Below are 21975 nucleotides of genomic sequence, written 5' to 3'. Positions count from 1 at the left end.
AATGGACCATTCCACCGAAGGTGGACCATCCGGTCTTCAGACTGAACAAGTTTACTGTGGTCCCGGGGGAGGATTCCCCAGTCTTTAAAGACCCTGTTGATAGGATTGAGTCTCTGTCCCACCACTTACATAGCAGCCTCAATATTTAAACTGATCTTCGTGATCACTCTGGTGTCCCAGACCATAACTGATTGGGCGAAGGTACCAAAAAGTGACCTAGAAACAGAACAGCTTCCGCCTTGCCTGACAGAACTAAGAAACCAAATGGTCAAAGCCCTACTATTTATATGTGATGCGTCGCTAGATGCGACCCCTCTTGTAGCCAGATTATCCGCAGTGGGGGTAGCTATTAGATGCATGGTGTGGCTAAAAAGCTGGTCTGTGCATCAGGCTTCAAAAAAGGCTCTATCACAGCTCCCCTTTATGGGGGAACGGTTGTTTGGATCCTCATTGGATGAACTCATCAAGGGTCTTACTTGTGGGAAGAGTACTTTTCTTCCTCAATCCCCCAATGTCAAGTCACCACGTAATAGACAGGGACCTTATTTTACAACCCACAGGCGGCCCTTTCGTGCCTCTGGCACACAAGAGAAAGGATCTAAGCCATTTAGGTCTTCTGGGGGTTCTAAGAAGACATGGTCAGGTAAGCCGAGAGCAGTCCAATCCCGATCTGGCGACAAATCCCCGTCTGCATGTAGGGTTGCCCTCACCCGTAACTGGGGTGGGGGGATGTCTTCGCTTCTTTCCGGAACCATGGACTTCCTTGATTCAGGACAAATGGGTCCACGAACTGATCCGATGGGGGGGTTACAAGATTGAATTCAGCTCTCGTCCGTCTTCCCATCCAACCTACGCCTATCTCCAGATTGGTTGAGGGATCTACAAGCGGCGGTACAAGATCTGCTATCGCAAGGGGTGATTTGTGTCTGTTCCCTCTCGGGAACGCTTTTAGGGTTTCTATTCAAATCTGAAAAGAAGGCAATGTGCATCCAATCTTGGACCTCAAGGCTCTGAACCATTTGTGTGGGTAGAAGTTTAGAATGGAGAAACGAATAATCAAATACCACCAAAAGAAAGCTCTTTTCTCTTACGTCCTCCGACAGTCGCCGCCCTCTTCATATTCGTCACAATGGGGTATTAGACTTTGCTCCGAAGGAGTAGCTAGGCAACAGAATATGTTAATATAAAAGTTTTAACACATCCCACCCCCAGGGGGTGGTCCCCTCAGTCAATACCCTCCTACTTCCTGTATCCATACTCCAGTTTCAATGTCTAGCTTGTCAGGAGTGGCTGGCTCTCTCTGCTGGGGCTTTGTGCCCCAGACTCTTTCTTCTTTTTTGATTTTTTGTTTGAGTTTTCTCTCTTGCTTTACTTAGCTGTTATTTTTTCAGCGTTAGTTAGTTCTTCTGATGAAGAGGATTCGTGCGGGCTAGGTCTCAGGCTGATCCCCCTGGTCGCAGGTTGTGGGTCGGTGGCTTCCCAGCCTGCCATCGAGCGTTCAGTCAGGTATCGCTCCTGGCGCAGTGAACGACCCATCCCTGTTCGGTGCAGGGATGCTTGGTGAGGTGGCTACCTCACTGGACGCTGTGCGGTTTCTTAACCCACCATTGTGCTGCGTCCTAGATGCGACTCTCCTTGCCTTGTGTGCAGCGGTTTGTTCGCCTGTGCGGGTTCCCCACGCCATCCGTGGAGTTAAGTGTATTTATGTGGGGACCTGTCTGTTTTGGGAGGGCTGTCAGTCTGGGACTGTTACCCTGCCTGTGTTCACACTGTGGATTTGTTTCTCCCTGTCTCTCTGGCTGCATGCTGTGGGCATAAGGAGGGGGGCCTGGGCTGCACTGTCTGTGTCAGCCTGTGTATGTGTGAAGGCTGTGTGCTGTGGGACATGCTTTTGACCATGTTGGGGCACTTTACAGCGATCGCTACGGCGATCCGCCATGTTTTTTTGCATGTGTGGTGTTAATGCATCACTGTAGTGGGGGAGCGGCGGTTTCGGCAACAAACGGTGCCATTTTGCCTGCACTCGCCCAGCCGCATGTTTTAACTGCGGGCGGCCATTTTCTTGTAGCCTTCCATAGGCTTTCACAGAGCGCCCTGATTGCATCACTTCCTCTTCCCTGGTGTGCACGATCGCGGCGACAGCTACAGCGAGGTCTCCTTCAGGTTTTTACCTTCTGATCTTCCTTTATCCATTGCCTGGGTTCTGTGTCTTCCCTGTGGGGGTCTCAATTGTGCTGTGTGTGTGGTGGGCTGCGCTCGCTGCGCTTGTTAAAGGGGCAGTTAACCCCTTCTTGGCCAGCAATAATTTTTGGGCAATGGATTCTCAGGAGGGCAAATTTCCTACCACATTGATGGGTAGTCAGGGGACTGCGGTTTCCCCCCCAGGGGGGGATTTGGCTGCGATTGTGGCTAATCTGTCAGCACAGGTGCAAATGCTGGTGGCTGCTCAATCCACAAAAAAGGTCCAGGGCTTCAATTTCCTCTGGTTCAGAGGGTGATGGTGCAGGGGCTGGTGTGGCCGGGGTCTCCTTATCAGGGTCCCGTTCCTCCCTGGATCTTGTGGGGTCCGAGGTGGAGGCTGAGGTTGAAGGGGTGGATGATTCTCCCCCTGGCTCGTCTGAAGAGCTTGCACTCATGGATGAAATGGTTGCTTCTATTAAACATACGCTGCGCTTGCAGGATGAACCGTGTCCACCTGCTGCCTTGGCAGCTTATGGGACGAAGAGACGGCGCAAAACATCGCAGGTTTTTCCCTGCACGGATGATTTTCAAAACGCTGTTAAAGAACAATGGTGTAATATCCGCAAGCCTTTTGCTGTACCCAGTAGGTTCAAATTGCGTTATCCTTTCACGCCCGCTACTGACGAGCGTTGGTGTGTACCACCTCCGGTGGATCACGCGATCGCGGTTTTGAATAAGTCCACTGCGATTCCTGCTGAGGATACCCCGGTGTTCCGGGATGCCACGGACAAGAGGCTGGAGTCTCTTGCCCGTCATACCTATTCTATTATGGGTTCTATGTTGAAAGCTCTGTTTGCTTCCCTTATGGCGGCCCAGGCGGTCGCGAGTTGGACGCAGGTGCTTAGACGCGTTTTGGTGGCTGACTCAGCCCCGCAGGCGACATTGGACATGGTGGATCAAATCCATCAGGGTGTCATGTATTTGTGCGATGCGGACTTGGATATGGTCCCGTTGGCCGCACGTGTACACGGTGTGGCGGTGTTGTCTCGCCGTTTGGTTTGGTTGAAGTGTTGGTCGGTGGACCAATCTTCTCGCAAGACTTTAGCCAATCTTCCTTATGACGGTTCTCGCCTTTTTGGTGAATCCTTGGATACACTGATAAAGGGGATCACGGGTGGTAAGAGCACGCTCTTGCCCCAATCCCAGAAGGCCAAGTCGACTCCTGGTAAGAAGCATGCTTCCTTTCGGCCCTCTCAGGGGTCCTTTCGTGCCTTTCGGCCGCACTTTAAGGGCAAACCGTTCAAAGGTCAGGGCTCTCAAAAGAAGCCGTGGACAGGTAAGCAGAAGTCCGGCCAATCCGGATCCGCTGCCCACAACAGTGCGGCCTGAAGGGGCGCCCTCACCCGGTTCTGGGGTGGGGGGACGCTTGCTCGGTTTTTCTACAACCTTGGCTGGCCCGTGTTCGGGACAGGTGGGTTCAGGAAATCGTTCGATCTGGTTACAAGATCGAGTTTCTCTCTCGGCCGGAGAGCAGATTTTTTCCCTCGAATCTTCAACTGTCTCCGGAGCGTTTGCGGGATCTGCACCTGGCGGTGCGGGACCTGAGAGCTCAGGGAGTGGTGGTCCCGGTGCCTCATCGGGACAGATTTCGGGGGTTCTATTCGAATCTGTTCACTGTACCCAGGAAGGAGGGCAAGGTTCGTCCAATTCTAGACCTGAAGGCTCTAAACCGCTTTGTGCGGGTTCGCAAGTTGCGCATGGAATCTCTGCGGTCGGTGGTGGCTGCCCTGGTTCCGGGGGAATTCATGGCCTCCATCGATCTGAAGGATGCGTACCTACACATCCCCATTTTCGAGGGTCACCAGAGGTACCTTCGATTCGCCATTGCGGAGGATCACTACCAATTCGTGGCGTTGCCTTTTGGCCTCGCTTCGGCTCCGCAGGTTTTCACCAAGGTGCTTGCGCCACTGCTGGCCTTGTTAAGGGCCCAGGGCATCTCTGTCCTGGGGTATCTGGACGTTCTGGTTCGGTCTGCGACCAGCCAGGGTCTGGAGAAGGATCTGTCCGTCACGGTGCAGACTCTGCAGGAGTTTGGTTGGACGATAAATTATCCAAAATCGACACTGTGCCCGGCGGTTCGTCTTCCCTATTTGGGAATGATCCTGGACTCGGTCCAAGCGAAGGTCTTCCTACCGGACGACAAACTCAAGGTTCTTCAGGGAGAAGTCCAGTCCCTCAGGGACGTTCCGTGCTCATCCCTGCGGAAGTGCATGCGGTGTCTGGGTCTGATGGTCTCGGCTTTCGAGGCAATTCCCTTTGCCCAGTTTCACACGAGGGGTCTCCAAGCGGAGATTCTGTCCAAGTGGGACGGGCGTCCGCAGTCTCTGGATGTCCAGATTTTGTTGCGCCGTCGCACCAGAAGGGATCTTCTGTGGTGGCTCCAGTCCCCGGCGGTGTCGGGGGGAAAGTCTTTTCGTCCTCTTTCATGGACGGTGATCACCACGGACGCCAGCCTGTCGGGCTGGGGTGGTGTTCTGGGCGTTCTGTCCGCCCAGGGGACTTGGTCGGGGGAGGAATCCTCCCTTCCGATCAACATTCTGGAGTTGCGTGCGATAAATATTTGCCTTCACCGTTGGACGAACAGGCTGCGCGGCTGTCCGGTTCGGGTGCAGACGGACAATGCCACGGCAGTGGCTTACGTCAATCACCAAGGGGGCACCAGGAGTGCCCGAGCGGCTCGGGAAGTGGCCGGCATTCTTTCTTGGGCCGAGACTCATGTCCCGGCGATATCGGCGGTACACATTCCGGGGGTGGAGAACTGGCAGGCGGATTATCTGAGTCGCCAGACCCTGGATCAGGGGGAATGGTCTCTCCACCCGGCTGTCTTGCAGATGTTGTGCGCGAAGTGGGGTCTTCCGGAAGTGGACCTGTTCGCGTCTCGTCTGAACAACAAGGTAAAAAGGTTTGTGGCAAGGACGCGCGATCCTCGGGCAGACGCGTCCGACGCGTTGGTGGCCCCGTGGCACTAGTATCGGCTGCTGTATGCGTTCCCGCCGATCCAATTGCTGCCAAGGTTCCTTCGCAGGTTGAACTCGGAACCACACACGGTGATTCTTGTGGCACCGGACTGGCCTCGCCGGTCCTGGTACGCGGACCTCGTGAACCTGGCGGTCGACGCTCCTTGGCGTCTGCCTCTTCGAGAAGATCTCTTGTCTCAAGGACCGATATTCCATCCTGCTTTACAGTCGCTGGCTTTGACGGCCTGGCTGTTGAAACCGAGGTCCTGAAGGATAGGGGTCTCTCTCCGGAGGTCATTCACACTTTGATTAACGCGAGGAAGTCTTCCTCGGGGAAGGTCTATCACCGTACTTGGAAGGACTATTTTGCCTGGTGTGAGTCCAGGGGGTTTTCACCTCGCACTTGGTGTCTAGGGTGTTGTCCTTCCTTCAGACGGGTGTCGACCAGCGTTTGGCGCTGGCTACGGTCAAGGGTCAGGTGTCTGCGCTGGCCGTTCTTTTTCAACGTCCTGTGGCGTCTAACTCTTTGGTTAGTACCTTTGTTCAAGGTGTGCGACATCTGGTCCCTCCTAGGAGGGAACCTTTGCCTCCTTGGGACTTGAATCTTGTTCTGTCCGTGCTACAACATGCTCCCTTTGAACAGATCAGGAAGATCTCGTTGTCCATGTTGTCCAAGAAAGTCGCTTTTTTGGTGGCGATCACTTCGGCTCGCAGGGTTTCGGAGCTGGCAGCTTTGTCCTGCAAGTCTCCGTATCTGGTCCTTCATCTGGATAAGGTGGTCTTACGACCTAACCCTTCTTTTCTTCCGAAGAGGGTTTCGGATTTTCACATCAATGAGGATATTGTCCTGCCTTCGCTCTGCGCGAAGCCCAAACATCCAAAGGAGGTGGAGCTGCATTCCTTGGATGTTGTTCGGGCGATTAGGGTTTACCTGAAATCGACTGAATCTTTCCGCAAGTCGGATTCCTTGTTTGTCCTTCCTGAGGGACCTCGGAAGGGCTTGGCTGCATCGGCCTCTACCATTGCCAAATGGATCAGACAGACTGTGGAACAGGCCTATGCTTTGAAGGGGAGAGTTCCCCCTGTGCCTGTGAAGGCGCACTCTACAAGATCTCTGAGTACGTCTTGGGCCTGTCGTCATGGGGCTTCTGTGGCCCAGGTGTGTAAGGCGGCGACTTGGTCGTCCGTTCACACCTTCACAAAATTCTACAGAGTGGATGTTCAGGCATCGGCAGATGCTTCCTTTGGCCGCAAGGTTCTTAGTGCGGCAGTTCCCTAGAGCCTCTTGTATGGGCTTCTTGGCTGTTGGGATACATGTTGTTATCCCTAGGTTATTTGTTTTCCTGGGATTTTTTTGCTTCTGTTGAGCAAGTTTTTTCTTCTGTTGCCCAGAGGGTTTCCTTCCTTTGGTAAGGTTCCTTTCTCTGCTGTGGAGACGGCGTTGCCTTGGGCGCGGCTGCGTTTCCCACCCCTCATGTTTGCACTGCTTTGGGACGTCCCCATTGTGACGAATATGAAGAGGGCGGCGACTGTCGGAGGACGTAAGAGAAAACTGAATTTTTGTAAAATCTTACCTGTAAAATTCCTTTCTCTGAGTCCTCCGACAGTCGCCGCCCCCGCCCCTCTTTTGGGGTTGAATGTACTCTCTACTGCTATTCCACTGAAACTGGAGTATGGATACAGGAAGTAGGAGGGTATTGACTGAGGGGACCACCCCCTGGGGGTGGGATGTGTTAAAACTTTTATATTAACATATTCTGTTGCCTAGCTACTCCTTCGGAGCAAAGTCTAATACCCCATTGTGACGAATATGAAGAGGGCGGCGACTGTCGGAGGACTCAGAGAAAGGAATTTTACAGGTAAGATTTTACAAAAATTCAGTTTTTGCGGGGAAAAAAAGGACATTAATTTTATTTGGGTACAGCGTTGCACGACCGTGCAATTTTCAGTTAAATTAACGCTTTGCCGTTTTGAAAACAATGACCTGGTCATTAAGGGGGTAAAACCTTCCTGTCCTTAAGTGGTTAAACATGATAGTTAATATTTTTTGGAATATAACCTTTTAGCGGACATAAACGTGTTAAAAACTTATTGTGACTATGTCACCAGGAGCAGATGGCTTGCACCCGGGACCATTGTCCCTAATTTTTATTAACGGCTTACTGACTGGAATGGTTCCAACAAATTGGCGAAACTCTGTTCCTGTGTTCAAAAAAGTATGTGTAGATTTTGCTAAGGCATTTGATACAGTCCCCCAAAAACACTACATTTACAAATGAAGGTCTTTTACTATTGATAATATTGTATGTACCTGGGAAGAAGACTGATTATAATAGAAGTGTGTCCAGAGAGTAGTGATTAATGGTGTGTTTTCTGAAGGGTCTAAAGCTGTAGAAAGTGTGCCCCTGGGCTCTGTCCTTGGATCTGTTCTCTTTAACCTTTTAAGCGGTATAGAGCTAAATGTTAAACGCTTTTGGGAGATGAAATTATACATGCATGTTACTTGGGAAGCGGAAAACCTCTGGGATAATTAAGAGATTTCAAGAGAAAAAATTGCAATTATACCCTTTTGCCAAACACTGGTTTGGCCACATCTTAAATATGCAGTCTAAATTTGGCTGTCATTCTTCAGGAAGGATGTGCTTGAACTGGAGAGTCTAGAGAAGGGCACCAAAACTAGTAAGGGGGCTGGAGGACTTCAAATATGAAGAACTACAGTGAGGAAAATAATTATTTGATCCCCTTCAGATCCAAAATCATGGATGAGAACCTTCTTTCCTCAGCCACAACACTGATGATGGGTCATTGATGGGTCTTCCAGCATATGACAATGACCCACAACATACCGCTAAGGCAACAAAGGAGTGGCTCAAGAAGCAAGAGTGACCTAGTCAGTCTCCAGACCTTAATCCTATAGAAATTTTTTTTGGCGGGAGCTGAAACTTCGATTTGCCAAGAAACAGCCATGAAACCATAAAGATTTAAAGATCTGTAAAGAAGAGAGGACCTAAATCCCTCCTGGGATGTGTGCAAACTTTGTCACTAACTACAAGAAACATCTTACCTCTGTGCTTACCAACAAGGGTTTCGCCACCAAGTACTAAGTCCCGTTTTGCTTTGGGATCAAATACTCACTGAACTGCAACTCAATTTATAACATTTGTATCCTTTGTTTTCTGTTTGGATTTTTGGTTAATATTCTGTCTCTATCCTTCAAAATACACCTATGATAAAAATTATACACCTTGAATTTCTTTTTAAGTGGGCAAACATACAAAATCTGCAGGCGATCAAATAATTAGTTTCCCCACTGTATGAATAATGCTCCAGGGAAGAGTCACTTAAGGTGGTGGGTATGAACACAAAATACAAATGTTTAAATGGTGACCGTATCATTGGGGGAAGATCATTTAATCTAGGGTCTCTAAAGAAAACTCATAGCCACACAGTGAAGATGGACGAGAAGCAGTTCAATCTTAAACTATGTAAGGGATTTTTTTTTTCTATTAAAGCAGTGACAATGTGGAACTCCCTCCCACAGTGGTTTCTGCAGGGAGTGTAGATAAACAAAAAAAAAAAAACATTTAGAGGTTTTTCAGCGAACACGGTGTACAAGTAACCTTACCAACTATATATGTAACTATGTATTTGCCCCATACCCTCCACGTGGGTCACATTCTGACCTCTTTGGAGTTTGTGAATACCTAGTGTTTGCCCCCATTTTCTCCATGCCCCTGCACTACCCGTGCCTCTTTGCTTAAAACATTTGTCTTTTTTTCTAAGTATGGTTCTTCTTTGGGCCTGTCCACTGCACCTCAGGTCTTTTCAAGATGACATGTTCTTGTTCTGCATCACCAATGGATTATCGGACGACATGCTTTTTGAAGGCTTAGTTGACTTGGTCAGCAAATGACCATCAGACTGTTCAGACTCAACTGAGAACCAGGAGGATCCTAAATCTGCAGAAATGGGCACTAAAAGGTCTTATCACTTGGGGTATGTGAGCCTGATCTAGTTTTAGCCCTCTTTTGGGGTTTTTCTTTTCCAGGCTCTTCACTCCCATGTTCAGTAGCTAACCGACCCTGTGTTTTGCGTTGGGTTCTTGGGTCCAATGAGAACATCTTCAATGCTATCCCATAACTTAATTTTCATTCCATACTGTCATCGACCAACTCTGGATTTTTGACAGCAATTTTTCCCTGTCTAGCTTTTCATGTGTAACTGCCTTCTAGTCGCAACGAGTACCAAGTTGGCATCTGTTAAGTAGTCCTCTCTTGTCTACTTTAAAGTAATACTAAAGTCTTGTTTTTTTTTTTTGTTTAAAAATACCAAACGTGTCATACTTATCTGCTCTGTGTATTGGTTTTGCATAAAGCAGCCCCGTTCCTCCTCTTCTCGGGTCCCTTGCCAGTGCTCCAGGCCCCTTTCTCCTGCTGAGTGCCCAAGCAACTTGCTATGGGGGCACCCGACATGAGCTGCTGTTCTATTCAGACATGGAGCCATGTCTGGGCACTGCCCCCTCTCTCTCCTTATTGGCTCACTGACCTTGACTGACAGCAGCGTTAGCCAATGGGTAGGGAGAGCCCCTGACAGCTGAGGCTCTCATGCAACATCACTGGATCGAGATGGGGCTCAGGAAAGTATTAGGGGGGCTGCTGCACACGTTTTTTTTTTTTTTTTAATCTTCATGCATAAAAAGCATGAAGATAAAAAAAAAAAACTTCTGCCTTTCAAACCAATTTAAGGACAAAGTTGTTTTGAGTACATGGCCTCTTTTTCTTCCTATGGTGTTAATTCTCCTTTACTAGGTTTTTGTTCAGTCTTTTCTCTGTTCTGCTCCTGGTACACCCCCTTTAAATGATACTATCAGCACATCCTCTGCTCAGAGCAAAATATAGCCACCGGTATCATGGAAGTATGATATAGAGACTATTTGTGCATTATCCTTAAACACCTTTTAATAAAGGAAAGGTACTTACAAGAACAGCAACCAAATACAGATTACAAAATTAAAAAATCGGATGGCATTCCCAGCGATGGCCACATTTAGCTCTCTAGCATATTGACCATAGAGGAGGTGCTACATATGCCAGCTAATCAGAGGGTGAGATCAACCAGGTCAACCAATAAAGCTAAGATAAAGACTATCAATGGGGCTCGATTAACCCATACTAACCCAAATGAGGGCTTACCCCAACAAATGATATGTGAGCGAAAGTATGTTACCATAAGTGTCAAAAACATGTACGTACATATATAACTCTACGCAGGCCTACATGTCCGTACATCTACACTGTTCACTAATACCAAATATGTGATGATTTCTAGAAAAAGTAAAAAAAAAAAAGTAAAAAAAATTGCATGGAGTATTCTATGGGTATTTTTATTGTGAAACATATATTTCGGCCAAAACTCTGCTGTAATCCTCATATCCTGGAGATTTGTATTTCACTGGCCTTTCTCTTTTCAGTGTCTGCTACGCTGAATAAACACCTCCTTCAATTATATTGTGACACTGCTTGCATTGATGTGAATTTTGAGTACTTTGTTAAAGTGTTTTTAAAGCTAAAGTGTTTATTAATTTGCATTCCCCAAAATAAAGTAAAGAACGTTTTACAGCTTGCTTTGATCCCTCTCCTCCCTAAATACCTGAGTCCTCAACTGATCCAGCACTGGGCACAGCTGTGTTTGTTCTCTACCCTGTCCCTCTACTCACAGGGACTGAGGCAGCAGGGGAAGCCATTGGCTCCTGCTGCTGTCAGTGAAATCCTGTAAGGCGTGGTTGGGGCCAAGTTGTATGTGTGAATAAAGATCAAGCCTGTATGTCTGGCCCCATAGCAAGCCGCTTGCCTAGAACTTCTGCAGGGGGCCTCAGAAAAGAGGGTCAGGGGCCGCTCTGTGCAATACCATTGCACGGAGCGGGTAAATATAACATGTTTATTTTACTTTAAAAAAATGTTGACTTTAAGAAAAGCTTTATTGATCTGTATTTCTTTTTTCTCTCCCCCCTCCCCCCACCTTGTAACATTTGTGACAGATTGTGTCTTCTTCCGCATCCAGTATTGGCTCACTTACTTCCGTCACAGCTATGAGCAGTGCCTCAGTCGACACAACTGGCTCCAGGTAACATGAAAATATTTTATTTTTAACAATCTGTTTATAAAACCGTTTTTCTCTTTCGTTTATTGATGGACACAGCTCCAGAATCTTCTTTACTATTGGGTTATGCTGGAGTAGGACAATTGGCAGGAAAAAGCTTTACCACGCCTATGGGGCAGTCCCAGGGAATATACTTACACTTCTGCTATACGCACTCAGTTTTTTTTTTTCTTTCTTTTTTTGCCTAGTCAGGAGTAAGGACCTAGTTCCTTGCTGAGATCTCTGGTCCTAGCATTTTTTCCTTTTTTTTTTTAAACTCTTTTTATTGACAGAGAAAAAAATATAAGGTACATACAACAAGGCACTCAACAGGAATGCCAACAGATCAAATAAGGCACATACAGAAACGATACATCAACTCAGATAAGTATACTCTAAAGAGAATTACCATGATATACATTGTATATGAGCTTGTTATCTTAGAGGACGAACAGCACTATGCAGCTCAACACGGTGTAAGGCAAAACAGTCAGACATGACATGAAAATGGTACAGGGAAAGGTATATACAAACAAAAAAGGTCCACTCATCGAACCAAATCTAGGTAACAGAGTTGGTAAGGTCAGAAGAGCACCAAGCCCCCCAGACTTTATCATACTTGGCCGGGCAACCTCTATGTTCAAACACAAGCTTTTCATAGGGCAACACCTGATTAACCAACTGTATCCACATGCGTATCGAAGGAGGTGCGGGTTGAATCCACTTGAGGGCAACGGCCTTACGTGCCATAAACAGAGCCTCCTGTAGCATAGTCCTAGCATGTCTCGACTACTGCTCCTCATCCAGCACTCCTAGTAAACACACCATGGGTGTGCACGGCACTGCGTCAGACAGGACAGAGGAAAGAACCTCAGTCACCCTCTGCCAGTACCGCGCAATGATCGGACACTGCCACATAACATGCACAAAGTCCTCACACAGGTGGGTACACCTAGTGCATGCAGGGGTCGGGAGTCTATGCATGACATGCAGCCGGACCGGGGTCTAATAGGACTGGTGTAGCATGTATAGATGGATCAACCTATTGTTGACAGCCGGAGAAACCGAGAGGTGCGTCGAACACGCCTCCTCCCAGTCCTCATCCGACAGGTCAGGCATAAGTTGCTGTCACTTGGTATGCACCACCAGCGGATTACTATTAACCGTGGCTGACAACAGATGTAAATAAATGGTAGAAATTAGGTCCCTGAGAGCACAAAATACCAATAAGCGGATAATCGGAGAGAATAATCTAATTTGAGCCAAACTTGGAGTGGAGTGCATGGCAAAGCTGGAGATACCTATAGAAGGCGCTATGGGGGAGATCACACTTGTCCCGTATTGACTGAAATGTGTCAATCATATTCCCCACATAGACATCCCCCACGGTAGAGATTCCTCTACACTCCCAGAATCTAAAATCCAGAAACGATTGGAGACCAGGAAACATTGGGTTATGCCAGATAGGTAGGGCAGCCGCAATGTCGCCAGCGTCAGCAATCTTCTTAGCCTCCCGCCACACCACCCTAGCCAACGTGAGAATCGGAACTAACGCCCTCCCAGAGTCCTCGCTGGGGCTTCCAGGGCCACCAACAATTGCTCCAGCCCCAACATCTTGGCAAGATAGTATTCGACAACAGCTGGAGTAGTCGGAGGCAACCAGTCAGTCAAATGGCATAATTGACCTGCTAAGTAATAGTAGTGCAGATTGGGCAGTGCCATACTTGCCTCCAGTTTTGGACGTTGCAGCGTGGAAAGTTTAAGCTTACGTCTAGTGTTAGTCCAGATAAAAGACACAAAGAGTGAGTCCAGGGATTTAAAAAATGATTTGGGAACCGAGACAAGTACATGGGAGGTCACATAAAGACATTTAGGCAACAAGATCATTTTAATGAGGTTTATCCTACCTGCCACTGATAGAGGGAGTTTAGACCATATCCCAAGTTTGTGCTTAACCACCTGTAGCAAGGGGTCTAGATTAGCCCGCAGGGCATCAGATGGAGACCGTGTAATAATAATACCCAGGTACTTAAATGAGGAGACCAGCCGGAGAAGAGTAAGGGGGTCACCCGCCACAGTAGCTTTAGCATCAAAGAGCATCAACGCATACTTCTGCCAGTTAATTTTCAGGCTAGAATACGTGCCAAAGCTGTCTATAATATGCATCGCAGCCGGTAGTTAACTAGTAGTGTCTCGGAGATACAAAATAAGATCATCTGCATATAGTCCAATAACGTCGGTCCTGTCACCCAGAGTAATGCCCTGCAGGAGGGGAGACTGCCGGAATCTCAATGCCAATGTCTCAATAGCCACCGCAAATAATAGTGGGGATAATGGACACCCCTGTCTGGAACCCCGGTGTAATTGTATAGACGGGGATAGTAAACCATTAACCAAGATATTGGAGGTGGGGTCTCGATAAAGGATTGAGACCCAGGTCTGAAACTTAACCCCGAAGCAAAAGGAGCGCAGTGCCGCCATAAGAAACCGCCACTCAATTGAGTCGAAGGCCTTAGCAGTATCCAATGAGGCCAGTGCACAAGACTCAGGGAAAAACTCTGAGTTGTAAAATCGTCTGCGTCCTCCGAATATTAATAGACGTGGTCTTGCCAGGCATAAAACCGGTTTGGTCATGGTGTAAAATATCAAGAATCACAAGATTAAGGCGTTTAGCCAAAATTTTCGCCAGAATTTTGTAATCAATATTTAATAGAGAAATTGGGCGATAGGAGGCACAGTCCGCCAAGTCCTTATCGGGTTTAGGGATGAGAACCACCGTGGCCGAGTACATGGATGAGGGCAGTCTGCCCTCCTCAAAGGCATTGGAATACACCTGCGCTAGGACAGGAGCGAGGACATCCAAATATCGACAGTAGACCTCTAGGGGCAGGACGTCAGGGCCAGTAGCTTTTCCCTTACCCAGAGATGCAATTGCCTCCCGATCCTTGTCCTCCATGATATCCGCCTCTAACCCCTCACTCTGTTCCTGTGACAAGGTGGGAATCAACAAGTCGGACAGGTAAGCGTCGATGTCGTCACTAGTAAAGGTCAAAGTGGAGGTATACATAGTCGTGTAACATTCATAGAAACAGGAGAGTACATCCCCAGCCACTCAGGTCAGAGCCATCAGAGTGTATGATCTTGGTCGCAACCGTACTACCCAGCTGCTGTCTTGCCATATGAGCCAATAACTGACTGAACTGATTCCCAAATTCAAAGTATTTCTGTTGAGTATAGAATGTCTTGCGTTTATCACTGGCAGAGGTAAATTCAGCATACATGCGGGACAATCCCACCCAATGGACCTGATTAGAGATAGTAGAGGGTCGAGGTAAGCTATCTCAGCCTCCCGGTATCTCTACTCCAAGTCCTCCTCAGCCATGTTTTTCCTTTTTAAATTAAATTATTTTTTCTTTCATTATTTTCTCTTCCTTTGAGAACTACAATCAATTTGGTTCCTGTGAGAATCAACTGCCGGACTGGGCGACGGACTGGATATCCTAGATCTTTACCATCGTCCCAGCGAGCGCGACCTGACCTTAGCTCCGCACTAGGTTTGCTGTGACATAGCCCCACTGGACAGGGGCCGGCCGGCGAGTTAAACGCCTCGCAAGGACGCATAGCCCCAATTGCAACCTGTGTCCCAGCGTGCCTCTGGCCCGCCGCACCCCCCTTCCAAAATGGTGCGGTGGTCTGCCTGGACTGGTGTCCATCCGGTTCCACGGCGCGGTAAGTAGTATCCCCCTCTCCCTTGGTGGTCTTTCAGGGTGGACGTGGGTCCCCCCCCCTTGGGATGGTCAGACCTCCGGGGATGCAGCGGGGATGAGGTAGAGCAAGGATCTGATGCAGACGACTCGGAATCAGAAATCGAAGGTGGCTTATATTCAGACTCAGATGAGGATCCAGCATCAGAGGGTACACGTTTCCCCTCGGAGGACACAGGAAATTTACTGAGAGCTATAGCAGATACACTGGGTATCAAAGAGCAGAAAATGGCAGAGCTTTCACTACACGATAAAATGTATAAAGGTTTATAACCAGGAAAGCCTAGGACATTTCCGGTACATAAGTGTCTGAAAAACTTGGTTAACCCCTTCCCCTGGTTGAACGTCGTGGGGTTTAAGTGGGGATATCTGAATAATGCCCGCAGCTGCAGGCATCATTCAGATATCATTTTTTTTCTTCAGGTGATTCCCTACAACATAAGAACAATCATAGCGGCTTAACAGCCGCTTGATCGTTCTTACAGGCGGTGGGAGGGGAAATCCCCCACTCCCGCTGCCCTCTGGTGCTTCTACCGGCCCGCCCGTACGATCGGTGAGCTGAAGAAGGAATTGGCAACCGGGCAGAAGTGTACCATAGAGACTGCGAGGACCAGATGGTCCCTTGCAGTCTCTTTGACTCTGAGGCAGTTTAAATACTGCCGAGATCTTGGCATTCAGTTGAGATTGTTTTTTTTTTTTTTTTTTTTTTTTTAACGCGAACGCATGCATACGCCACGGCCACATATGTAAACGACGTTCAATCCATACATGTGAGGTATCGCTGCAAACGCAACGAGCAACAATTCTAGCCCAAGACCTCAACTGTAACTCTAAACTGGTAACCTGTAAAAAATTTTTAAAGCGTTGCCTATAGAGATTTTTAAGTACCGAAATTTGGCGTCATTCCACGAGTGTGCGCAATTTTAAAGCGTGACATGTTGGGTATCTTTTTACTCGGCATAACATCATCTTTCACGTTATACAAAAAAATTGGACTAACTTTAGTGTGTTTTCTTTTTTAAGTAATTCACAAATGTTTAAAAAAAAAAAAAATGCGTTTAAAAATTTATGCGCAAATACCGTGTGACATAAAAAGTTGCAATGACCGCCATTTAACAGGTAAATGCTTCCCTTGCCGGAGTCACAAACCAGGCTGATTTCGCTTTTGACAACTCCGGAAATCTGTGATCCCATGGATAAAAAGATAGAAGCACTTCTGAGAAGAGCTTGGGAAGCTGCAGCTGCGAATCGAAATCCAGCCATAGCTTCCACCTGCACGGCCAGGACCTTAATTCTCTGGCTGACGCAGTTGCAAGAGCTGCTAGAAGGTGAAACCCCAAAGGAGGATCTGGTAAAAACCATATCCATTCTAACTAGAGCGGCTGCTTTCCTGGCGGACGTGTCAGCAGAATCTGTAAGGATATAATTAATTCAGCTAGGAGAGGCCTGTGGTTGAAGTCATGGGGAGGGGACATCAATTCTAAAAAGATTATGCGGCATCCGCCTTCACAGGCGATTTACTGTTTTGGACCCGACTTGAAAATCGTATTGGACAGGACCGCAGCCAAAACAAAAACAAGAAGTTTCCTCAAACCAAAAAGAGCCAGGGGATAACACCCTTTCGTCAGTCCATGAGTTTAGATAAGTCGGGACCAAAAAAGCGCTGGACACAAACAAAAAAGGCAAGGGAGAGTTTATCCTCAAACCTTCCTTTCCAAAGAGCAAAAAACAATGATTGTCTCCGGGCGGATGGGCGGTTACCTCTCACCAGTGAAAGAAAATCATGGAAATCAATTTTTTTCCTTGGTACAGTAGCAGTAGGCTACTCAATAGCATTTTCCTTTCCCCCCTAACTACAGTGGGGATCGAAAGTTCGGGCACCCCAGGTAAAAATTTGTATTGATGTGCATAAAGAAGCCAAGAAAAGATGGAAAAATCTCCAAAAGGCATCAAATTACAGATTAGACATTCTTGTAATATGTCAACAAAAGTTAGATTTTATTTCCATCATTGACACTTTCAAAATTACAGAAAACAAAAAAATGGCGTCTACAAAAGTTTGGGCACCCTGCAGAATTTATAGCATGCACTGCCCCCTTTGCAAGGCTGAGACCTGCCAGTGTCATGGATTGTTCTCAATCATCGTCTGGGAAGACCAGGTGATGTCAATCTCAAAGGTTTTAAATGCCCAGACTCATCTGACCTTGCCCCAACAATCAGCACCATGGGATCTTCTAAGCAGTTGACTAGAAAACTGAAACTGAAAATAGTTGACGCTCACAAAGCTGGAGAAGGCTATAAGAAGATAGCAAAGCTTTTTGAGATGTCAATATCATCTGTTTGTAATGTAATTAAGAAATGGCAGTCATCAGGAACAGTGGAAGTTAAAGCAAGATCTGGAAGACCAAGAAAAATAGACAGAACAGCTCGCAGGATTGTGAGAAAAGCAATTCAAAACCCACGTTTGACTGCACGATCCCTCCAGAAAGATCTGGCAGACACTGGAGTTGTGGTACACTATTCCACTATAAAGAGATACTTGTACAAATATGGTCTTTATGGAAGAATAATCAGAAGAAAACCTCTTCTACGTCCTCACCACAAAAATCAGTGTTTGAACTTTGCAAATGAACATATAGACAAGCCTGATGCATTTTGGAAACAAGTTCTGTGGACCGATGAGGTTAAAATTTAACTTTTTGGCCGGAATGAGCAAAGGTACGTTTGGAGAAGAAGGGGCACAGAATTTAATGAAAACCTCTGTCCAACTGTTAAGCATGGGGGTGGATCAATCATGCTTTGGGGTTGTTTTGCAGCCAGTGGCACAGGGAACATCTCACGAGTAGAAGGAAAAATGGATTCAATAAAATTTCAGCAAATTTTGCATGGTAACTTGATGCCATCTGTGAAAAAGCTGAAGTTAAAGAGAGGATGGCTTCTACAAATGGATAAGGATCCTAAACACACCTCAAAATCCACGGGGGATTACATCAAGAGGCGTAAACTGAAGGTTTTGAAATGGCCTTCACAATCTCCTGACCTCAACATAATTGAAAATCTATGGATAGACCTTAAAAGAGCAGTGCGTGACAGACAGCCCAGAAATCTCAAAGAACTGGAAGACTTTTGTAAGGAAGAATGGGCAAAGATACCTCAAACAAGAATTGAAAGACTTTTGGCTGGCTACAAAAAGCGTTTACAAGCTGTGATACTTGCCAAAGGGGGCAGTACAAGATATTAACTCTGCAGGGTGCCCAAACTTTTGCAGATGCCATTTTTTGGTTTTCTGTTATTTTGAAAGTGTAAATGATGGAAATAAAATCTAACTTTTGTTGACATATTATAAGAATGTCTAATCTGTAATTTGATGCCTTTTGGAGATTTTTCCATCTTTCCTTGGCTTCTTTATGCACATTAATACAAATTTCTACCTGGGGTGCCCAAACTTTCGATCCCCACTGTAAGTACTTGGGAGTCTTCACAGCCACAGTGGATTGGCATGATGCACATCGACCTATATCGATAGAAAAACGATCAAAAATGCCTATCAAAAAAAGATATGTGGTGCAGGGCCCGGCTACCACTCCACATTTTTTATAAACAGCTCTGCCAGTTGGCATCTCGTTAGCACCCAGGATCTTCTCAAAGCGAATGATAGAAGCCCTAAAAAACCCAAGAATAGCAAGTCATAGAGGTAGGGCCATATCGAGATGAGCTACTATTCTGCGAACCATCAGACAAACTAGATGCCAATCAGAGCATATCTTTCTTGCAGGGCTTAAGGAGGAGCGTGAATGAAGAAAAGCTGCAACTATCACCAAGGTCCCATGCAGGCTTAAGCCTGAGGGGACATGGTCCAGTCACTTAAGAAACCTCAGCATTCAGCCTCATCTGACACTTCCAGACATGCCAAACCTCCTGTCACAATGGCTAGTCAACCACCCAAGCCACAAGGTCAGGAACCATTCTGCCTGGTTCCTGAAAGGATGAGCTTACAAAACAAAGGTCTGTCTAATAGGGTCATTGACACTGTCTTAGCCAGCAGGAAACCTGTGACTAGAGCAAGCTATGAGGAATGTGAGGAAAAAGTTTCTTCTGGTACGAGAACAAAGGAGACCTCGACAAGAGAGCTATTCTGACAATCTTAGATTTTTTTACAGGAAGGAGCGGACAAGAGCCTTTCCCATAACTTTTTGAAGGTTCAGGTGGCAGCCCTATCTTCCCACCTAGAAGTTAGGCTGGAAGAAGACACGCTCATAATAAGATTCCTTCTCTCAAAAAAGGCAACACCTATTAAGTTCAGCAGAACTCCAACATGGGACCTCTCCATTGTACTCAAAGGATTCCTCTCGGCACCCTTTGAACCACTGTAGGAATGTTCGGATAAATACCTTACACTAAAAACAGTACTCCTGGTGGCGCTGGTATCAGCAAAAAGAGTCAGTGAAATTCAGGCTCTATCCATTAAAGAACCATACTGTTTAATTCTGACAGATAAAATTATCCTCACAACAGACCCAGTTTTCCTACCAAAAGTCTCTGCAACTTTTCACAGAACTCAAGGGGTAGTTATTCCCTCCCTCCCGAGCTCAATGGATATCAGGAAAAGAGTCACTTAAAACAAGCTAGATGTAAGAAAGCTCTTGATAACTTACGAGAGAACTAAAGATTGGCAAAAAACAACCACTCTCTTCATCCTCTATGCAGGAGTAAACAAAGGGAAGTTGGCTTTGAAAAGTACGATAGCCAGATGGATAAAGCTTGCTATTCAGACAGCATAACAAGCACTAAACCTTGCCCCGCCGAGCAGAGTCACAGCCCACTCGACCAAAGCTTGGGCATCATTGAGTGCAGAAAGAGTCGGGGGTTCCCCGGAGCAGATCTGCAGGGCAACAACATGGTCGAGCTTCAGTACCTTTGCAAGGCATTACCGCATCGACCAGCTGTCCAGTCAGGACCAGATATTTGGTCGCAAAGTGCTCCAGACTTTGTCCTCTCTTTAGTAAGTATTGCTTGGTACATCCTCTCAGTTGCTGCCCTGGAAGACGATTAGAGAAAACAGTGTTGGGTACCTGGTAACTCTTTTTTTTTTCTAGGAAGTCTTCCAGGGCAGCATCTGTTCCTGCCCTAAACCACATTATTAAAGGGGGTTTGCGGATTCAAAAGCTTATCGAGGGTTCCTTTGGTACTTTGATATTACTGAGGCGGAAGGTATAACTGGCATTTTTATTATGGTGGACTAACTTGTTTGCTGTTTCAGGTGGGAGGGGCCTATGTCAGGTGCTGACCTGGAAGACTTCTTAGATAAACAGTTCCTAACTCTGTTTTTTTCCCGCCTATTGTGACAAAATTTCCATGAGTCAGTGGAGTTGTTCTAAAAGCAATATGGCGGTGCCTAAACGTTTCGCTTGACGGTATCCCTTGGGGAGTCTGTAGAGTACGTGGGCAGTCCCACCTGTGGTGGACTCTCGGGTCTCTAGACTGATTAAATCCACCATGATTCCGGTGGAGGAGTCTCCAGTTTTAAAAGATCCTTTTGACAGGAGAGCCGATACTTTGGTCCGCCACATGTATACTGTGGCCGGTTCGGTCCTTCGGCTGGTGTTCACCATAGCAGTGGTGTCCCTGCCTTGCCCAAGTGGGCAAAACTTTTAAGCAAGGATCTGAAGGGCGAACCACTTTCTCCTTCCTTTTGAGGAGCTGGCGCACTAATTAGTCCAGAGGTTGCAGTTCATCTGTGAGTCTCTGGGCTGTCCGTGACAGCAATGATCCTTTGGCGCATGATATGGCTTAAATGCTAGTCTGCGGACCAGACTTTCCAGAAGGTCTTACGTAATCTTCCCTTTGTAGAGAATCTCCTGTTCGGAGCCTCCCTGGAAAGACATCCTCCAGAGGTTCCATGAGGACCTGGTCTGGTATGCCGAGAGTGGATTCTTCATGACTTGCAGATTAACACCTCTTCTGCCTGAAGAGGCGCCCTCACCTGTATCTGGGGTGGGGGAGGACGTCTTTGCTTCTTTCCGGACCCGTGGACCTCCATGATTCAAGACAAGTGGGTCCATGAGCTCATTCTGTCCAGCTACAAGATCAAGTTTTTGGTCTTCTTCTCCAGAGAGGTTCTTTCCTTCCAGCCTGCGTTTATCCCCAGACTGCCTGCGTGGTCTCTTCAAGGCGGTGCAAGACTTGCTACCACAAGGGGTGATTGTTCCGGTCTCCGAATCAGAACGTTGTTTCATGGGTTTTATTCAAATATGTTTGCAGGTCCCAGGAAGGAACACGAGGTACGTCCAATCTTGGACCTAAAGCTCTGAACTGCTTTGTGTGGGTACAGATGTTTCGAATAGTCTATTAGTTCTGTAGTGGCATCCCTACATCAGGAGGATCTTCTGGTCTCTATCGATATTAAGGACGCTTACCTTCAAATTTCCGATATATGTTGGTCATCTGCACTTCCTCCACTTGCCGTGGTCGAGGAGCATTATCAAAAGGTCAAGAGATCCTCTGGTGGATTCCACAGGCGCACTGGTGGCCCCGTGGGATCAATATCAGCTGATTTACACTTTCTCTCCTCCCAAGCTTCTACTCAGACTTCTATGCAGGATCGAGGCAGAAGGGATTCCGGTCATCTTAGTGGCCCCGGACTGGCCTCGTCGGGCTTGGTACGTTGATTGAGTTGGGTTATATTTCTTCTAACACTGCTGTCAGCAAAACTGAGTGCCTATAGCAGGAAGTGGGAGTATATCCCCTGGGACTGGCCCATAGGTGTGGTAAAGCTTTTTCCTGCCTGATTGAAAAAGGTGATTCAGCGGTCAGTCTCCAGTGCTGATACAGCGATGTTACTCTCACTGATCGCCACATGGTGTGCAGATATTTCG

The 21975-nt window shown here is 47.1% G+C and overlaps 1 protein-coding gene across 2 annotated transcripts in view; it reads left to right on the top strand.

Annotated features, from left to right (window-relative positions):
• The window catches only part of EDC4 (enhancer of mRNA decapping 4), a 629569-nt gene that overhangs the window by 278339 nt on the left and 329255 nt on the right, over positions 1-21975 (top strand). For both annotated transcript variants that reach the window (XM_082271180.1, XM_082271179.1), the window contains exon 16: positions 11236-11321. In XM_082271180.1, coding sequence (XP_082127306.1) covers positions 11236-11321 — 86 coding nt within the window. The remainder of the gene's footprint in view (positions 1-11235; positions 11322-21975) is intronic.

The sequence above is a fragment of the Pelophylax lessonae genome (genome assembly GCF_965119305.1).
Source record: "Pelophylax lessonae genome assembly, chromosome: 10".
In the NCBI taxonomy this organism is placed as follows: Eukaryota; Metazoa; Chordata; class Amphibia; order Anura; family Ranidae; genus Pelophylax; species Pelophylax lessonae.
The sequence above is the reverse complement of the archived record's forward strand: the minus strand, read 5'-3'. Positions and strand labels throughout refer to the sequence as shown.